The sequence below is a fragment of the Stenella coeruleoalba genome (assembly GCF_951394435.1).
Source record: "Stenella coeruleoalba genome assembly, chromosome: 3".
NCBI lineage: Eukaryota > Metazoa > Chordata > Mammalia > Artiodactyla > Delphinidae > Stenella > Stenella coeruleoalba.
Window position 1 is genome coordinate 26,433,229 of NC_137148.1, and position 17,757 is coordinate 26,450,985.

Sequence of the window (17,757 nt, forward strand, 5' to 3'; positions counted from 1 at the left end):
TAGTAGAACGAAAAAGAAACTGAGGAGACCACCTTACGAAACCAAAGCCATATAAGCATCGAGTCAAATCACATTGCAGAATACAAGTCAGTGCCATTGAAGATGAACTTGATGAACCTGAAAAGTGCTTAGAAAACAATGAAAATGGACAAAACAAATTTATAAATAAAATCCTAATTAAATGTTAGCCAATGAATCCAGTAGTACAATAAAGAAAATACCAAGTCTAAGTGATGTTAACTCCAGGAATGCATGAATGATTTGGAATTAAGAAATCTATAAATGTAAATGCAGAATGTAATTCATTATATCAGTAGGACACACACACACACACACACACACACCACACACACACACAAATCCTGTGAAAGACATACTTTTTTAAAAGCCTGCTTCAAACTCTTAATGGAAAAACTCCAGAATCATTCCCATTAGATTCAGGAATACAAACAAAAATGATGTTCACTGCTGTTATTGTTGGATAACGATATTCTAGAGGTACAAGCCAATACAATTAGACAAAAAATTTTTAAGAGGTATAAATAGAAGAAACAAATGTATCATATAGTGTGCACAGATATATCTGGGTACTTGTTTGTAAGCACAAACACATCAATTTAAAAACTGTTAAAATATTAGAATTCAGTAAAGTTGGCTATCAGAAATCATCCACCAAAACAAGAGCTTTCTTACTCATAAATAATAACCACTTAAAACATATTATAAGAGGAAACACTCACAATAGTAACTAAAAATACGTTTAACTCTGGCAAGGACTGGCAAGACCTAAAAGAAGGCTGCCCTGGTGGCACAGTGGTTGAGAGTCTGCCTGCCGATGCAGGTGATACAGGTTCATGCCCCGGTCCGGGAAGATCCCACATGCCACGGAGCGGCTGGGCCCGTGAGCCATGGCCGCTGAGCCTGCACGTCCAGAGCCTGTGCTCCGCGATGGGAGAGGCCACAGCAGTGAGAGGCCTGTGTACCACAAAAAAAAAAAAAAAAAAAAAAAAAAAAAAGAATCTGCCTGCCAATGCAGGGGACATGGGTTTGAGCCCTGGTCTGGGAAGATCCCACATGCCGCGGAGCAACTAAGCCCGTGTGCCACAACTAGTGAGCCCGCATGCCTAGAGCCCACGAGCCACAACTACTGAAGCCCGCGTGCCTAGAGCCCATGCTCTGCAATGAGAAGCCACCGCAATGAGAAGCCCGTGCACCGCAACGAAGAGTAGCCCCCGCTCGCCGCAACCAGAGAAAGCCCGCGCGCAGCAACAAAGACCCAACACAGCCAGAAAATTAATTAATTAATTATTTTTAAAAAGATCTAAATGAATTACAAAATTCTATTAAGGGACATAAAACCAATAACTCGAACAAATGGGGAGGTTTAGCTTATTCTGGGATAGGATGACAACACTAAAAATCTCAACTCTCCTCAAGCTAGTTTATAAATGTAATATAATTTCAACAATGATCTCAAAATAATTTTTTAACCTGAAAAAAATTATTCTGAAGTCCATTTGGTAGGATAAACATGTAAAAATAACCAGATTTTGAAAAAGCATAATAAGTGGGGGACTAGCCCTATTACAACATCATCAAAAAAACTACTATAATTAAAAGTGTCTCCTCTTCCATGGACAGCCAAACCACTGGAATAAAGATGACAGATAGATTCTGAATTCAAAGAAAATTCAAAGGGGCATTCTAAGTCAGTTACAGAAAACAGATTATACAATAGCTGATTTTGGAAAAACTGGCTAAATATTTTAGGGGAGGTAAAAAAAGCTGGCTTCCTTGCAACAAAATCCTTCACAACAAAATAAAATTCCAGAATCACCATACATAAATTTAAAAGCAAGAAAGGAAAATAAAAACCCATCAAAAGAGCTAAATATACTGTTTTAATCATAAAGTGAATATGAGGCTAAATGCAGAAGCTATAAAGCAAAAGACTCATAATTTAATGAGACTACATACAAACTAAAAACCACTGGGGGCTCTCCCAGCAGATTCAGGCAAGATAACACAACAGTGACACAGTTTGTTTTTTTGGCCGCACCACACAGTTTGCAGGAATCTCAGTTCCCAGACCAGGGACTGAACCCGGGCCACGGCAGTGAAAGCCCAGAATCCTAACCACTAGGCCACCAGGGAACTCCCCAACATAGTTTTTTAATTTCCTCATATCCCACCTACTTCCCCTTCCCCACCACTAACACCGCACACATACAACCCAGAACAACTAGTATAGAAAAACCATGGTAAACATCTACCACAAAACTAGGTGTGAAAGTACCCTCACAAACCCCAGAAGGTACAAACGAGCAGGAGTAAACTACTAACAAGCAACAAGACCAATTTGGTATCGGAATCTGTACAAGGAGGGTAGAGGGAAGCAACAGGGCATCTGATACCCCTAAGACACACACCCACCCTGACATCCTCACCCTTGGCCTCATAATCAACAGGGAAGCTCAGAGGACCGACTGGGAAACGGCCCCTGAAACCTGAATCGTTTTTTCACTTTCAAAAATGATCAGCCAATGCCCCACACTGAGGAGAAACTACTGGGAACAAAATCGAAACTGAGCAAGAGAACAACAGAGATCAAGAAAAAAGAAGGTCCAGATAAAGGTGGCTGAGAGTGGCAGAACCAGATATCAGAAAGCAAGGTGCCGTACTTCTTCACACTCAAAAACAGAGGAAGGGGTTCTAGAGAATAAACGCAGTTAGAAAAGCTACCCTGACCTGCATCTCCCTTCTAAAACAGGAAAAGTAATTTCATGTAAACATGGGCAACAGAAGACAATCCAGGTCAAATCCCATACAAAGTTATCATAAGAAAAAGAGCATGAGGAGAAAATATAATCCCTAGAGACAACAAAAGCACACCAGAAAGACATACCTAGGGAACCAATGAAAAATATAATACCTCAAAATGAGTTAGGGGCTTCCCTGGTGGCGCAGTGGTTGGGAGTCCACCTGCCAATGCAGGGGACACGGGTTTGTGCCCCAGTCCGGGAAGATCCCACATGCTGAGGAGCGGCTAGGCCCGTGAGCCATGGCCGCTGAGCCTGCGCGTCCAGAGCCTGTGCTCCGCAACGGGAGAGGCCACAACAGTGAGAGGCCCACGTACCACAAAAAAAATGAGTTAAAATACATCAGGAAAATGACACAAAATATGAATGATATCAATAGAAATTAGAAAAATTTAGAAATTGATTATTAAAACTCAGGAAAAAATTAATTTCAGAAAAAACTAAACTAGGAAGATCATTCACAGTAAATAAACAGGATGTCTTGAGAGGAAGAGAAGAGAAAACAGGTAAAACATTTAAAGATCAATAATAAAGAAAAGAAGCCAAGCAAAAGTGACCCAAAACAGCATACATGATAGCAATCCCCAAAGAAGAAAGCCTAAACAAGGGAACAGAACAATTATTAAAACTTTCATTTTCCTGAAATTGAGAATAAAAAAAGACTTGATGCTACATATTGAAAGAACACACCAGGTACTTGGGAATACGGATCCAGAACAACCAACACCAAAACATACTGCAGTAACATCACTGGCGAAAAATCGGAGGAAAAAAATCCCGTGGGCTCCAGGCAAAAAAGAATAAGGCATTCATGAGGGAAAGAAAATCATGTTATCAGCAGACATTGACAGTGACGTTTTAAACCAAAAAGAACATACTTAAGATACTAAAAAAAAAAAAAAAATGTGACCCAACCATTTTATCCAAACAGACTTTCATACAAAAGGCTACAGATAAACTGTTATCAGCATACGAAAACTCAGGGTATACTAGTCTCACAAGCCCTTCCAGAAGAATCTACGAACAAATGAGCAAGACACAAGCAGAATGACTGGATAGATGACGTAAGGGCTGGTGGTGAGCATTAAGCATGTATTTACTTGAATAGTTAAGACTAAAGCAAGAGTTAAACGGGAGAGATTATAGTATATAATGATGATGTTCTTACAAAGCAGATGCAGCACAACTACAAAAAGCAGAGGCACGGAACTGTACACTTGAGTATGGTTGAAATGGTAAATTTTATGTTACGTATATTTTACCACAATAAAAAAGGAAGAAATAAAGTACCCTGTAAGTTTACACCAATACTTCTGATTCGAATTTAGAACAACAAGGGTTTTCTATCTTCTGTCTTAAAGCTATAGCTCTACTTTTCCGTATCAAGAATCCTACTTCTCATCAAGGAAAATGATGATGATAAAAGAATGTTAATTTCCACAAGTTCAGGATACTTAAAGAAAATTAATCAGTCACCTTTGGAGAATGCTTTGGAACCAAGTCTATTTTGAAAACTGGTAAATAAAATGTAGAAATTCTCCTACCTTTCCTCTATGAACTGTACTAAACGGTATTGTAGGTAAGGTGAAGTTTCTCTTCATAGAAATACTTTAGCTAATAAACAAAGGAGAAATGATAACAGTTAAAATATCACCACATGCAACCTCAATAAATCACAGGATCTAAGAACTGAACAGCAAGATTGCTATCACAAACCATCACAAAAAGAGAGACACCATGTGCTTCCTGATGAAAGAACACACCACCACCGATGAAACAGGTGCCTACACAAACCAACTCGAATCTGACGGAGCCTCAGCTCTAACGCCCAATTCTCAGGAAGTAGAGGTCAATAAAACACATTAAACTACACTATGTGGATACAATCAGCAAAATCCAAACAACAGGACAAGGGATCCAATTTTATCAACAAATATTCCTCAAGGAAAAAAATAAAGAGAGATGAGGGAAAGAACTTATAGATTGAGGGAAACTAAAACAGACATATAAAACGAAAATGAAACAGAACAAAATTATTAAAGATGGATACTGGGTTGGGATAGAGACTTAGGGAGGTTGTAATTAGGAGGAAGCCTTGAACGGCTTCTGGACAGCTGGCAAGGTTCTATCTCCTGGCCTGGGTGACGGCTGCAAGCATGTTCGCCTTAAGATAATCCACTAGCCTATACATTTGTTTATGAGATTTTCCATTTGTATTTTAATCATAAAAATTACATGAAACCTTTATATACACATATAATTATACGTATTTTTCATGATTTTTATATGTTATATTTAATCATACCTCCCCAAATTTTTATGAAATATATCCCCAAACCTGAATACCATGCTGATCTCTTTAGTATGATAATTAAGGTCTCCACAGATTCCATGCTTAAGCACTTCTGCACCTTACACTTTTCTGAATTGTTAAAAAAAAAAAAAAAGGAAAAAAGGAAAAAAATTACTTACCATATATACCAACTCCAAAGACTGAGAAAAACAATTGCATCACTGTCAGACACAGGGTTAATATCCACAATATATGTATGGAAAGTCCTGGTGAATCAATACATAAAAAGATCAATACCCTAAATTAGAAAATGGATAAAGAACATGATCAGGTAACTCACAGAAAAAAAATACAAATTACCAATAAAGATAGTAAATGATAATCAACCCTTCAATAAGTAAAACAATTTGACCATACTCCTCACTATTACCTTGGCAAAGACCAGGATTGATGACACCCTCTACGGTATTAGCTAAGGTGTGGGGAAACCAGCATTCACATCATTTGAAGTGGAACTTAACATGAATCTTAGAAAATTCGGCTTTATCTTTTACATTTTCAAGGCATAGTCTTTGAGCAAACTTACTTCTATTAATTCCTCCTATGGAAATCAAATATAAAAATATGTACAAAAATATACGTTACAATATGTTTGTAATAATGAACATGAGAAGAACCCAAATGTCCATTAATATGAGAAATTATACAATGAAGCCAAAAATGATTAAAGAGAATGATGTGTGCTTATTCTGAAAGTTCTCTACAATGTAAGGGCAAAAAGTAAATTGCACACCAGTATATAATGATGCTAGTGGGAATCACAGTTATACCGCCGCTCTATCAGGAGTAATTGCCTACATAATTCTAATACTGGGCTGAGGAAGTGTGGATATCAATCTAACTTTACCATCCATGCCTCTTTGAAGAGTAAGTAGCCTGCAAGGTGACAAGCCTTAACATCACTTCCTTACTTGGTGCTATTAAAGAACATACGACATTCATGCAGAACTTACAAGAGTCAGGGCTATCATTCTGGGACCCAGTGGACTGCAATGAATTAGAAATTACCTCAGGTTGTCAGTCATCTTGATCTGGATGAAAGTGAAATGGAACAATGTTATCTGACAATATAAATATCTCCATTTAAGATGGAGAGGCCATTGAGTTGGAATTAAACTTCATAAATACCTCACATAGACTTGTGACTAGTGGTTTCCATGTTCCTGGGGCAAGAGTAGCCATGCATGGCAGTCATGGACTCCTGTCATCATCAGGCTGGATGTCATCACTCATTGGTCCTATATGGCCACTGAACCACACACCAGCCCCTCTCACTTTCCTTCAGGTGGTGGCCAAATTCAAGGCTTTGTCATACTTTAAAAAAGTATTGTACCCATCTGTTTGCAAACGAGGGGAAGAACTGAGTAACGTAATGCATCAGAGGCCACAAGGCAATATTGCTTCAGCAGGCCAGGGATTTCTTGGCCAAGTGACATCTGATGATGCTTGTTTCTCCTGAGAATATATAGAACTAGTCAACTTTTTCACCCCCAAAAGATAATTTATGTAAGTTATACCAAGATATCAGAATAAAGCAGGGATATCCTTTTATCATTGTATTTTGCACCACCATGAGAATTTTTTGCATGCCCGCTATTGTGGTTTTTGTCTCTGTTAAGGAAAAGAAGCCCCCTCCTAGTCCCCAAATAAGAAAGGAAAAATTATGGTTGAATGCCATTACTGTTTTCAATCACTTCAGGATTAAAAGCTCAAACACTTACCAGATAATGTGAGGCTGGGCAACCCCTCCAATCCAAGCCTGTTCTTCATTAAATGAAGATAGTAATTGCAGTTTGGGGAGGTCAAAACAAGATATAAAATACTTTACTAGGCACAGAGCATGCATTCAGTAAGTTTCCTTCTTTTCTCCCTTCTGTTACAGCATTGTTCCAGACCAGGTTATTCTAAGGAACACTCAGCAATTAAACATATGAAGAAATCGATTTATTATTGCACAGTAAATTTTATTATATCAAAACTCACTGCCTGATTCTTGGATCTGAAGGCTTTTAACAAAAGTGGCATAAGCCTGTGGACATACTGCTCCTTCCACACAGAATAATGTCCCTGGAGTCACACCATTCCTGCTTGCAGAGAACTGTAAAACAGGGGCCTTCTACAGGAAGAAGGAGTTCTAGATAACACCCTCCCCTCTGGATGGGACCACTTGTCCTCTCCTCTGGAGACACGACCGTGTACTGAAGTTGAGGTCACACACAGGTAGAGCTGACAGGCGCTCTGCTCTGAAACAAACGCTGCAAGTTTGGGTGAGGCCCTTTCCCCCTTGCTTGAGAATACAGATGAGCTTATAAAGCCAAGAATACCTTAGAAACAACCGTTACCTCATTTCTAAAATCTCTGCTGGAGGAAAACAGTAAATCTTCACCTAAAAGGAAATTTCAGGACATGGTATAAGTTTCAAGTATCCATTTTGTGGGAAGAAACTACAAATTAATACTTTCTATACTTAATTACCACCAGTAGTTATCATTTTTGGAGGTAAAGGAGGTTATTTTAATGGAGAGAAAAATCCGTCTTTTTTCATGAGTTAAAACAGGAATTGGCAAACCAACGCCCATGGCCAGCTGCCTATTTTTGTAAATGAAGTTTTACTGGAATACAGCCTCACCCATTTATTTGTATTGTCCATGGCAACTTTCATTCAGCAGAGTTGAGTAGCTGCAACACCGTACATGGCTCACAAAGCCTAAAACATTTTCTTAAAATATTTTCTATCTGGCCCAATAAGAAGAAGTTTGCCAACCCCTGCGTAGAAATATTGCCATACTAAACTAAGGCTAAGTAAAAGTTCACCAGAAAGAAAACTAAAACCACAATAATTAGAATACAAAAATACAAATGACATGCTTGGTCTGATTCAGGCACTTTCAAGATCATAGTTTATTTATTACTTCAGATAAAAAGATAGTATACATATTAGGGAATCCCTTAAAATTCAACTCTAGAGTTATACACCATCTAGTACTTTTGAATTGAATGTTAACCAAAAAAGTCTCTAAACACCTGAAAGCCCCACTAGTAACATGAACTACGGTAATAAAAAATTTGACATTTAATTTGTTCAATATGTAGTATTTACATTATGAAACCAATGGTAATACGATAAACAATGATAAAGAAATAGTAAAAATAAACTCTAAAAAGCAAAGGTTTATATTCTTACAATGTGCTAATTATCATAATTGTATATAAAAATTAAAACACAGCAGAGCTTTCTGCTACAAAACTCTTAATCATCTGAGTTGTAGTCGTTACTTGCTAACGATTTACATGCAACATCTGCTAGTGCTGACATTTGATTTTTTTCCCCCAAGAAAGTGTGAGTAGATATTTATTTAAGAGCAGACATTAATTTACTTGTGGACAGAAAAAGATAAAACTGTACTCAAGATTAGTACTGGTCACAAGCCTCTTCTCTACAGAAATGATAAAAATAATAAGACTGAAAACAATTCCAGAAAGGAGATGCACAGGCAAAGAGTACCATGAATGGCACAGCTCAAAAAATCTTGGGACCAATTAGACACACATGTTTTCTCTCTCCTTCAATGACGAGAGGTCTATTTTGCCATCAAATTACAATGCCTGTAGCAAGTAAGGGGCACCAGGTGTACAACTAATTAAACCCTGCAAAATACTAAGATGGGCAGTGGTGGCCAGAAGAAGGAACAACTTCTATGTAATTCAAACTATATACAGCATAACTGAATGCAGCTCATCCCAAACTGGCTATGTGAAACAATTGGACCTTTATGATTTAATAGTTAAAATTATGACAAGTGTAATAATACAATAGATTTACATGGAAAGCAAGATCCAAGGGGCACTTTATATTATTTACTGTGTATTTCAATTTAAAAATAATTTTGCTAAGTATACATCTCAACTGAGGTCTATGTATAAAATGTCCTAATAGATACAGATATTTACCTTTGGTGAGTTAAAGGCCTTTTTGTGACTTCTGTCTGAATTGCAGGCAGAATGCGAGATGTACGTGCACATGTGGGAGAAACTCAACCTGAGGTAATCCAAAAGATGTGCGTGTGAGGAACCTGGAGGTACTCTGACAGTCAAAGCACACCAGAACCCCAACGGGCAACAGTGAGGATGGCAACGAGCAATGGAATGCCAGTATGGCGGTGAAACTTTTTCCACAACAGAAAGAGGAAGGCCTCTCGTACCAGCAGAATCCTGCATACATACACAAAAGAAAAAGCCACCCACCATTTCATAAAACAAAAGCCAATTATAGTGTGGGAAGTACAAACTGCAGAAAACCAGGAGTCCTGGAAGAAAAACGACTGGTTCCCGCGAGAGAAAGGAGGACGCTTGGTTCTGCGCAGGGTCACTTGGTGAAGGCGGCCACCACTGCCCACAGCACCTCGTTGGTGCTGGCCTTCAGACACTCCACCTCAGGGTCTAAGTCCAGGAGCTGCCGCACCCGCTTGGTGGCTAAATCGTACTGCTCGTCCACGAGGGGCGCGAACGCGTTCTCCAGGACATCCGAGGCGTGGGCCAGGTAGATGAGGGCCAGCAGGCGCTTGTCCATGCGGTGAGGGTCGTTCACCCATTTGTCGAGAACGGCTTCCTGCACCTTCTTGATGAGGCGCTGCTTAATGTTGTTGTTGGTGAGGGGATGTGTCGTCATGTCAAAAAGAAGGAAGTTCTGTTTCTCGGTTGTCAATACGCCCTTTTCTACCAGGTTTTTAGCTAATCGTTCCCTCACGTTTCTTAACTGATAATGCAATTTTAACGGATTCCACGTCTCACCTAAAAGAAAGATTCCCGAAGTTAGAAATGATAGGTATTATCTGCTAATCTTATTAAATTTTGTACTGTTAAAATGAACAGTAACATTGACTTTTTTTCCTCCAGAGAAACAGAAGAAAATCCAACTATGTTTTCTTGCCAACTAAACCATGAACCCCTTGATGGTCAGGCCTTTGGTTTCTAAGCACCTGGCACATGATTTTCAGGCACATCGGTTACTCAAGCTGAAAGCAGTCTCCAAACCAGTTCCCCTAATGCGGAATAAGCCAAATACCAATATTAAATTATGTTTGGCTTCTCTCTAGCTACTGTCAAAAAGCAGCCACTAGCAAAATATAAGATCTCTTTTCTGTTAAACACCCATCTGCAACAAAAAGAGAAAAGAATTAAAAAGTTTCCTGATTAATAAGTTATTCCTGAACCGCTACATATACCTGACCTATAAAGCTGGGAAAGCCTGTTTAGGCAATGCTATTCTTTGCTGACAAATAATATAAACCTAATTATAGAAGGCAAAACATTTTCATCATTTTAATCTTGTCATCTATGCGTATTTCCCTTTGAGACAGAAATACTTAAAATAAAACCAAGGGACTTCCCTGGTGGTCCAGTGGTTTAAGACTTCACCTTCCAATGCAGGAGGCACAGGTTGGATCCCTGGTCGGGGAGCTAAGACCCCACATGCCTCGCAGCCAAACAACAACAACAACAAAAAAACACACAATAAAAACCCAGAAGCAATACTGTAACAAATTCAATAAAGACTTTAAAAATGGTCACATCAAAAAAATCTTAAAAAAAAAAAAACCCAAATATTTTTCACTAAAACAGTTTTTTTCTTTATAGAAGACTAGAAGGAAATACATCAAAATATTAATCTTGATTATTTGGGGGATTATATTATATGTGACAAATTTTCTTTTTTGTACTTTTTGTATTTTCCAAATAATCTCCAATGAACATGTAACTATTTGGGTAATTTGAAAAAAATACTATAGTAACTTTCTAAATTGGGTCATGTTAGAGATCAACCACCGGCACTTTTATTACATGCAAAAGCTGAAATTTTATAATATTGAAGAAAAACAATTGTACTGTCTACTACAGCAGCCATTAACTATATAGGGCTATTAAATTTAAATTAATAAAAAAAAAAAAACTCAGGGAATTCCCTGGCAGTCCAGTGGTTAGGACTCCATGCTTCCACTGCAGGGGGCCCAGGTTCGATCCCTGGTCAGGGAGCTAAGATCCTACAAGCCCTGCAGCACAGCCAAATAAATAAATAAGCAGGAAAAACAACTCAGTTCCTCAGTTGCCCTAACCACGTTCCAAGTGCTCAATAGCCAAGTGGGGCTAGAGGTTACTGAGCGGACATCACAGAAATAAAGCATTTCCATTGCTGCAGAAAGCTCTAGTGGAAAGTGCTGACTTAAAATACATTAGTATTCAAAATTATTTTGCCATATGACTTAGCACTGAAGAATATGGGGCTATGATGGAGTAATCAGTCTTGGACTTGCCTTCTGGAGTTAAACAATTAGAAATCTGCATAAAATGTATGAAACAACTGTTCAGATGCTAGTCAAAAGGCAGCCCAGAGCTGTGACCTTTGAGAGAAACCTCACTGAGCCCTACTACTGCCCAAGCTTACTACCCAAAGGCACATGCCAGGCAGCAGAGCAGAACAGAAGACCTCAAGTAGAGCACAGGACTCACACTGTGTAAAAAGGCAGAGATCAGAGCTGGGGGAGGCTAAGGCAGCTGGAATATGCAAGGCAGAGTACTGGAGAAGAGGGGACTATGCAGAATAAGAGCTCTAGAAATCTGCGTGGTGTTCGCTTGAGTCTGGCCAAAAACAAAGCCACATGTGTTATGGTGTCAAACTCCACAAAACAAGGTTAAAAAAAAAAAAATCAAGGAACTTGTAATGTGAATAATTCCAAGAGTTCACAGAGGGCTAGGGTAAATTTGAATTGCAATTAGCCTGAGTGGAAAGGTCTCACTGAACACCCAGGACATTCAGAAAGGATTCCAGAAGGATCACATCTTAGTAATAGGGCTAAACTAGCCCTTGAGTAAAGGCTACTCCAGACCTGACCTAACAAAGCTTACAAACAAAACTGATCCACAAGTAACTTAAGTACCTAGCAAAACAAATTTCAACAGTCTTTAAAGACAAACAAAATTCAGCACACAACAACGTAGCACTCACAATGTCCAGCATCCAATAAAAATTACTAGACTTGTGAAGAAGCAGGAGAATGTGACCCAAAACTAAGGGGAAAAAAAAATCAACAAAAACAGTCAAACAGGGACTTCCCTGGTGTCTTCCCAGTGGTTAAGACCCTGCAATTCCACTGCAGGGGGCGCAGGTTCGATACCTGGGTAGGGAACTAGGATCCCGCATGCCACACAACCAAAAAAAAAAAAGTCAACCAGGGCTCCCCTGGTGGCGCAGTGGTTGAGAGTCCACCTGCCGATGCAGGGGACACGGGTTCGTGCCCTGGTCCGGGAAGATCCCACATGCTGCGGAGCGGCTGGGCCCATGAGCCATGGCCGCTGAGCCTGCACGTCCGGAGCCTGTGCTCCGCAACGGGAGAGGCCACAACAGCGAGAGGCCCGCGTACCGCAAAAAAATAAAAAAAGTCAACCAAATCTGACATGACCCAGAAATAACAGAGACAATGGCATTAGCAGACAAGGAGTTTAAAATGGCTATTTTAAATATCTAAATAATTTAAAGGAAAGCACGAGCACAATGAAGAGAAAATGAGAGCTTTTCTTTTTTAAAGGCTAAATGATCTGGATCTGCCATTTTACATTTTGTTATTCACGCTGTAAAACTAGGGACTTGAAAAAAACCTGTCAATTAAATAATGAAGAAATGGTACCATGAATCATTATTAAAGTCATCTTCTACATTTAAAGAAAACATAACCACGACTTCCCTGACAGTCCAGTGGTTAAGACTCCATACTTCCACTGCAGGGGGCACGGCTTCAATCCCTGGTCAGGGAACTAAGATCCCACATGCCACGAGGCACAGCCAAAAAAAAAAAAAAAAAAAAAAGATTAAAAGCAAAAAATAAAGAAAACAAGATAAACTTTTCAAATAAAAAACCGTGGCAAATCAGCTTCCACAAAAAGAAAAACAATCATTGCATTCAATTTCCTTGTTAACTTCAAAAAGTAAAAGAGTTGAAATATATTTGGGGCCCTATTAGATTTTAAAACTTAACAGTATAAAAGAAAAATATAACTCAATAATAAATGAAATTCTATTTTCAATTTCTGGTGTTAAATTAGCCCACACCTACATTTAATGTTAAGAAATCATTAACAAAAACAAAAAACAACAAAAAAAGAGAAATCATTAACAGTTACTTGATGAAGCACTACAGCATAATAGGTTATGAGAGCAAGCTCTGGAGCCAGACTGTTTGGATTTCAATTCCAATTTGGTCATTTCCTAGCAGTGCAACCCTGGGCAAGGCTTCTTACCTATTCCTCTGTCTTTTCATCTGTAAAGCGATGAAAACAACTCTTTCCAGCTCACAAGGGTTATTACGAGGATTAAGTTAAGTTAAAGACATATCAAGTTCTTAGAATAGAGCCTGGTACATGGTAAGCTCGCAATAAACGTTAGCTATTATTATTTAACCATGTGCAGAATCAGCACTTTGGCAGAAAGAGTTTATCCTATTTATAATGGTCTAAAGAAATCATACTAGGTACTGAGAATGCAGACATTAGTAACACATATTTCTTTTTTTTTAAATGTATTTATTTAATTTATTTATTTTTGGCTGCGTTGGGTCTTCAGTGCTGCACACAGGCTTTCTCTAGTTGCGACTAGCGGGGGCTACTCTTCGTTGCGGTGCACGGGCTTCTCATTGCGGTCGCTTCTCTTGTTGCAGAGCACGGGCTCTAGGTGCACAGGCTTCGGTAGTTGTGGCACGCAGGCTCAGTAGTTGTGGCTAACGGGCTCTACAGCACAGGCTCAGTAGTTGTGGTGCATGGGCTTAGTTGCTCCGTGGCATGTGGGATCTTCCCGGACCAGGGCTTGAACCCGTGTCCCCTGCATTGGCAGGCAGATTCCTAACCACTGTGCCACCAGGGAAGTCCTAGTAACACATATTTCTAACTCTAGAAATTTTAAATCAAAGGAAGGGAACATTCATAATATAACAACTAACTGTACTTAACTGGCTAGAATAAGATGTAAATAGGGCCATAAAAACAATATGAACCAAGAGCCCAGAGGAATAAGAAATTACTTGAGTTTGATGTTAAGGGCACGCATCTTTCAAAGGTTAGTTATGACTTTCATTTTTCAATTGTTGTACCAACCCACTGTCTCCCCAATAAATGCCTGCCGCAACTTTCACCAGACAGTTTGGGTTTTGTTTTGTGTTTTGTTTTGTTTTGTTTTGCGGTACGCGGGCCTCTCACTGTTGTGGCCTCTCCCGTTGCGGAGCACAGGCTCCGGATGCGCAGGCTCAGCGGCCATGGCTCACAGGCCTAGCCACTCCGCAGCATGTGGGATCTTCCCGGACCAGGGCACGAACCCGTGTCCCCTGCATCGGCAGGCGGACTCTCAACTGCTGCACCACCAAGGAAGCCCTGTTTTGTGTTTTCTAATATCATTGGCACGTGGTAGGCAGCCTAAGGCACCAGGCTAGAATTAGCTAGGTTGTGTTTTCTGACATTCTTAAATGACTTTTGGAAATTCAAACTTATAAACACAGAATAATCGATAGCCAAATTTATGTAAAAGCCCATAAAAAACTATAGTTCAAATCCAAGGTTAATTAATTAACTATACTCATAATAATAATTTGTCAGTTATCAAAGAAGTACTATTCCCTGGCAACTCACTAGTCAATTAGGAAGTTATTCTATGTCTCAGAAAACATCTTGGCTACCTATTCTCAAATAATTGTTGGGGCGGCGGCGAGGGAGGATAAGATTATTCTAAGGTCAATTTCTCTTTACAGACCTAAAAAAACCAGAAATCCCTCTGATGCCGCTATACAATGATTTTTTTCCTCTCATTGGAAATAAATGGTATTAGCAGTTTATAACTTACTGTCTATTGTACTGAAGTCATGCTAATAAGGTTTATCCACACCTTATCCACAATTAAATCGTACATACTGCACCCAACAGAACAAGTAATGCTTATTACAAAGTTCCTGTGACAAGTTCCTCAAATCCAAAATATGCTACCTTAGTTTAGTGTTGCTACTAAGAAAGAGCAGAGCCTGAACACAGACCAACCTTCAAATAATGTGTTCCATTTATGACTGGACCTTCTTATGGGCAATCATTTCTGCCTCGGAGGAAGTTAACAAAAAAGGACTCAGACATCATCTTTTGATGCAGTTCCCTGGAAAAGGGCAAATCTTGTGTGCCCACTCCAACAAAAATGTTATTCAGCTTTCCTCAGATATTTTTTAAAAATGAAAAAATCCCATAAGCAGAAAGCTGAATCAGTATGGGTAATATGTAAATGTTGTTTGATACTATTTTGAACACCCCAAAAAAGGTACAATAAAATAAGAGTGGTGGGACTTCCCTGGTGGTACAGTGGTTAAGAATCCACCTGCCAATGCAGGGGATACGGGTTCGAGCCCTGGTCCAGGAAGATCTCAGATGCCGCGGAGCAACTAAGCCCATGCGCCACAACTACTAAAGCCCACGCGCCTAGAGCCCGTGCTGTGCGTCAAGAGAAGCCATCACAATGAGAAGCCTGTGCACCACAATGAAGAGTAGCCCCTGCTCGCTGCAACTAGAGAAAGCCCGTGCACAGCAACAAAGACCTGATGCAGCCAAATATAAACAAACAAAAATAAATAAATAAATAACTGAGTGGTCAAAGTGTCTTGGCATCCTGACATTTCTGCCTTTTATTTTATTTTTTTCTATTTGGGCTTTTGTTTTTTAAATTTTTTTATTTTAGTTGATTTACACGTCTGTCTTTTATTTTAAAAGAACCAAATTAATCTAAATCCAAAGAATAAAGTTACCCCTGAGATTATTAGCATACTTAAGACAACAGTATAAACTGGGGTGGGAGGAGGGGAGTTGGTTAAGTGAAGAGAAGATACAATAAAGGTTTAACCTATACTATCTACTAAAAGATTTAGCTGCTTCAATTTAAGCAGAATGTTGAATATCTTTTAAATATACTGTAACAAACCCCCAATGGAGGAATAATGTTCAAAATTCTAGATTAAAAGATGTTACTGTGATCCATATTGTCATTCATCCTAAGTTACTCACTATGCAAAAAAGACTTTATAAGTTATACAAGCAAATTTTTAATGTATAGAATTTATTTATAGTTAACTCTTTTATAAAGGCAACTGTGAGAAGTATATACGGAGAGGAAAAGTTCTTCAAAGGTTATTTATATCCCACTGCCCAACAATTATTTCAGTGAAAATGACATACTGGCAGGCACCTAAATAACTTCACTACAAAAAACTTCCATCTTCCTTGACATGTTACAAAAAAAAAAAAAAAAGCAGCTTTGTTCATATATTTGGCAGTCTAGCGACATCTTGTGACCAAACTGATCAATTACATGTCTTACGACTTCAGAAAGCAAAAAATACTATTCTTGAAAACAGAAAAGTAGTCTTTAAACTTTTTACTCTTTGTCTCAAATACACATATTTATTAATTTTTTTAAATTAACAAGATATATAAGTAATATTTAAATATCAGTAATTTTAACATGTATATATGCACACTGTAAATAACGGTAAGATGAACCCCTGGGTATGCATCCTCCCACCCCAGGTAAAGAAGAAAGCTTCATCAAGACCTTAGATGCTTCCCTTGTGTCTTCTCTGCCTCAGAGGTAACCACCAAACAAACTTAGGTTAATCATTCTTTTTTCTTTACATATAGTCTCACCACCTATGCACGTATCCCTCAACAATACAGTACAATACATAGTTTTGAAAACCTAGTAACAAGTACAGACTTAACTGTGTAAGGATAGGTCCACCAATTTTACCACCCCCTCTAATCCCTCTGAACAGGAACACTTCCTACTTTCTGTCTCATTTTTACCTTTCAAAGGCCCAATCCAAGTTCCACTTCCTCCAACTACTAAAGCTCCCAAGGATTTCTTTTCTCTGGGCTACTGCACTTTCAGAGAACCATACTGTTAAACTCTAATCTGTTATTAATCTGTTATTAGAAATACACAACTGGGGACTTCCCTAGTGGTCCAGTGGGTAAGACTCCACACTCCCAATTGCAGGTGACCCCGGTTTGATCCCTAGTCGGGGAACTAGATCCGGCATGCATGCTGCAACTAAAGATCCTGCATGCCTCAACGAAGACCCAGCGCAGCCTAAATAAATAAATAGATAGATAGAAATATACAACTGTTCTTCAAATGAATTTTAAGATTCTTTTAGTATGGAAGCACTTCTTTTTAAGTTTCATAGTACCTACATCAGCATTGCTGCAATAACTGATATTAGATACCACTCATTATTTTGAAGCAACTAAAAAATTTTAAATTAACAAACTGACCCACAGAACTGAACACTTAAAAATGGTTAAAATGGTGTTAGGTTGGATACAATTTTTTATTAAAAACCAGCAAGCACTAGCACTACTTTAACTAGGTGGGAAGTAGATATTTTCTTAATTTAAAAGAAATGTGCTTTTTTCTCCTTCTCCCACTCCAGATTCCTTTCTTTTACGCTGAAATTACAGGTCATTCCTATTACACATCAGGAACATGCAACCAAAGTGCTATAGGTGATATTT

At 38.8% G+C, this 17,757-nt stretch overlaps 1 protein-coding gene across 1 annotated transcript in view; it reads right to left on the minus strand.

Annotated features, from left to right (window-relative positions):
• Positions 1 to 5,943: 5,943 nt before the first annotated feature.
• GOLPH3 (golgi phosphoprotein 3) overlaps positions 5,944 to 17,757 on the minus strand; it is a 55,201-nt gene continuing 43,387 nt past the window's right edge. The window contains exon 4 of the mRNA XM_079918039.1: positions 5,944 to 9,963. Within this exon, the coding sequence (XP_079774165.1) occupies positions 9,539 to 9,963 (425 nt within the window). The 3' untranslated portion in view covers positions 5,944 to 9,538. The remainder of the gene's footprint in view (positions 9,964 to 17,757) is intronic.